The sequence below is a fragment of the Xylocopa sonorina genome, chromosome 10 (assembly GCF_050948175.1).
Source record: "Xylocopa sonorina isolate GNS202 chromosome 10, iyXylSono1_principal, whole genome shotgun sequence".
NCBI classification, from domain to species: Eukaryota; Metazoa; Arthropoda; class Insecta; order Hymenoptera; family Apidae; genus Xylocopa; species Xylocopa sonorina.
In genome coordinates this window covers 12,045,359-12,047,952 of record NC_135202.1, presented here as the reverse complement: position 1 = coordinate 12,047,952, position 2,594 = coordinate 12,045,359, and the positions used below count along the sequence as shown (strand labels likewise).

General features: G+C 45.8%; 1 protein-coding gene across 1 annotated transcript; it reads left to right on the top strand.

Annotated features, from left to right (window-relative positions):
* The first annotated feature begins 278 nt into the window (after positions 1-278).
* LOC143428435 (copper homeostasis protein cutC homolog) lies at positions 279-1,737 on the top strand. The gene is made up of 2 exons (XM_076903292.1): positions 279-609; positions 686-1,737. The coding sequence occupies exon 2, from the start codon at positions 686-688 to the stop codon at positions 1,403-1,405; it is 720 nt and encodes a 239-aa protein (XP_076759407.1). The 5' UTR covers positions 279-609; the 3' UTR covers positions 1,406-1,737.
* The last annotated feature ends 857 nt before the right edge of the window (positions 1,738-2,594 follow it).

Genomic DNA, 2,594 nt, shown 5'->3' with positions numbered 1-2,594 from the left:
ACTTGTATAACTCTTGGTATTATTTTATTATATGTGTTGTATAATACAGAATTTCACTGCGCTTTATAAGTTTAGAGTTGGATTTATTTTACCCCTCGAATAAGAAATTTCTAGAACCATTATCAATTTTTAACCTCGTTTAATAATTACCTCCTTATCGATTCCACTTTGGCTCTTCTAGACCTATTACCTTCTTCCGGACTTAAGCTGGAGTTACGCTCCATGGGAATTAGATTAGCGGAAGCCTTACCATCCGTCAGCTTCGCGGGGTGGTTCGGTGCATTCCCGCAGATGGCGAAGCAGTCGTGTCGGCGACACATCATCGCAGTCCACGTGTATTTATTATTAGCATCTCTGCGCTTGTTCTCCTCCGTCCCGGCTTATCGTACAAGTGTCGTATTTTCTCGTACAACATAATCAGCGCGATCTACTCTCGATCCCGTGGTCGTTTTTATCGCGAAGCGTCGAACAGTTGAATTTCCTGGAGCAGAGTGACATCGCCAAGTCGAGCTAACGGGACCGTGGCACTCGCTTCTAGGGAGAAAGGTCTAGTGATTTTCTTCGCGTGATTTTTTTACCGGAGAATTGGCAAGACTTTCGAATCTGACAGTAAGCACTCATCACGATTATTAAAAATCATTGCTCCGGCTACACCTATCTCTGTGCAATCCACTTAACGTTTCAGATGGAAATCTGCATCGATTCGTTAGAATCGGCGAGAAACGCGATCGAGGGTGGCGCGACCAGGCTCGAGATTTGCACTGCCCTCTCGGAGGGTGGCTTGACACCCACTCCCGGCTTCTTGCAAAAGATTAAAAGCTTCTCGCCAGCGCCGCTCTATGCTATGCTTCGAATACGCTCCGGGAATTTCGTTTACACGGAGGAGGAGATGGAGGTTATGCTGCAGGATTTGAGAATCTTGAAGGAATGCGGTGCTGACGGCTTTGTTTTCGGCGCACTGACCGAAGAGAACGAGATCAACGTGCAATTCTGTAAGAACGTTCTCGCCGCCGCTCGACCATTGCCTGTTACGTTCCATCGAGCCTTCGACGAAGTCAACGACCCCCTGCAATCGTTGGAGGTATTAATAGGCCTCGGTTTCGAGAGGATTCTGACCTCTGGCCAACAGGACACCGCCGAGGAAGGATTGGAGTTGATACGGAAGCTCGTTGAAAAGGCTCAGAACAGAATAATCGTTATGCCAGGCTCAGGTATTACCAAGGAGAATATTTTAAGGATAAAGATGGAGTCCGGGGCGAAGGAGTTCCACGCGTCCGCCAAGACGAACGTAACTACCGGCGATACAAATAAAACGAGAACTGGCACGAACAAAGAAATTTGTATCAACGTGACGGACGGGACGTTAGTCCAAGAAATGATTCAAATTATAATGAACACGGCGTAGCGATGTTGCGTGGGGATACGACACGCTTTTCGAACAAGAAATAATCGCCTTGGACTTACGAACCTGGTTTTTTTTTGTTTGCAATAACAGGTGATCAATATTCCCAGTACACAAGCAACAACTAATTACCGATTATTTGTCATGTCAAAACGAATAGCGCACGCCACGTATTAATTTTGTTATTTCTACCAATCGTTTAATGCTTCCATATAGAGAGGTATCGATCATATTATTTCCATTAAAGAAGAATTTCAGCGCGACTATACACGCGCCATTAAACGTATAAACGTTCGCTTAATTACGTTTCGCTTATTGTGTAAATGTAAATAAATGAATCTATGACAAATTTAACGATTGCTTTTTGCCGCGTCATGCAATTAGAGGTCGTGAATACCGCCGCAATTGTCGATCGCGATTTAAGTCTAGCGGAATATAAATGTATTCTTTTGCGGAACGAGTGCAGGACGTATAATTATCGTTCGCGTTCAAATAGTAATGTCCTCGCGATATGCGAACACGTAAATGGAATCTGTGTTACGCGTTAGACATTATTCATGAGAGGAGATTGTCTGTTCGGTGTCGCGGAGAACGGAGAACAATAATTCGATGATTCAGAATCGATGAAATGATCTCGAGGTCCTCCTTTATGTACACGAGACAAGCGGAATGTTAACTCGAGATATTCTTCTTCTAGGAACCAGCGTTTCGACATCGTTTCCTTTTCGAGCCTAATCTCGTTACCACAACCATGCCTTTGTCTGCACTCATCCTGATTGCCCATAATTATTGGTATATTTAACGACCAGTCCCACGGTCGATCTAAAGAGAAATCCAAATTCCAACATATTTTAGCCAGTCGTAAAGAATTGTACTTTGGACCGGAAGTGAGTGGTGAGCTGAGCACGGTGGCTAGAGGCTGCATTACGGGCCGCTCGAGAGACAGGCGTGTCGCAAGAGTTGCAATAATTTCACGGTAAATATGTTTGCGGCCAATTTGTAATTGCAAAGGTGTTTTGCGCAACAACCAATGCATAAGGGGGCCTCGCACGCGGAAGATGACGGCACTGACGACTAACTGCAGGCCGCGCACTTTCGATTTGCGACACACGACCGCGCCAGGACGCAAGGAAAAGTGCGTGCACGCACACGCGCGCAGCCTGGTACGTACGCGCGTCTATCCGTCCCACGA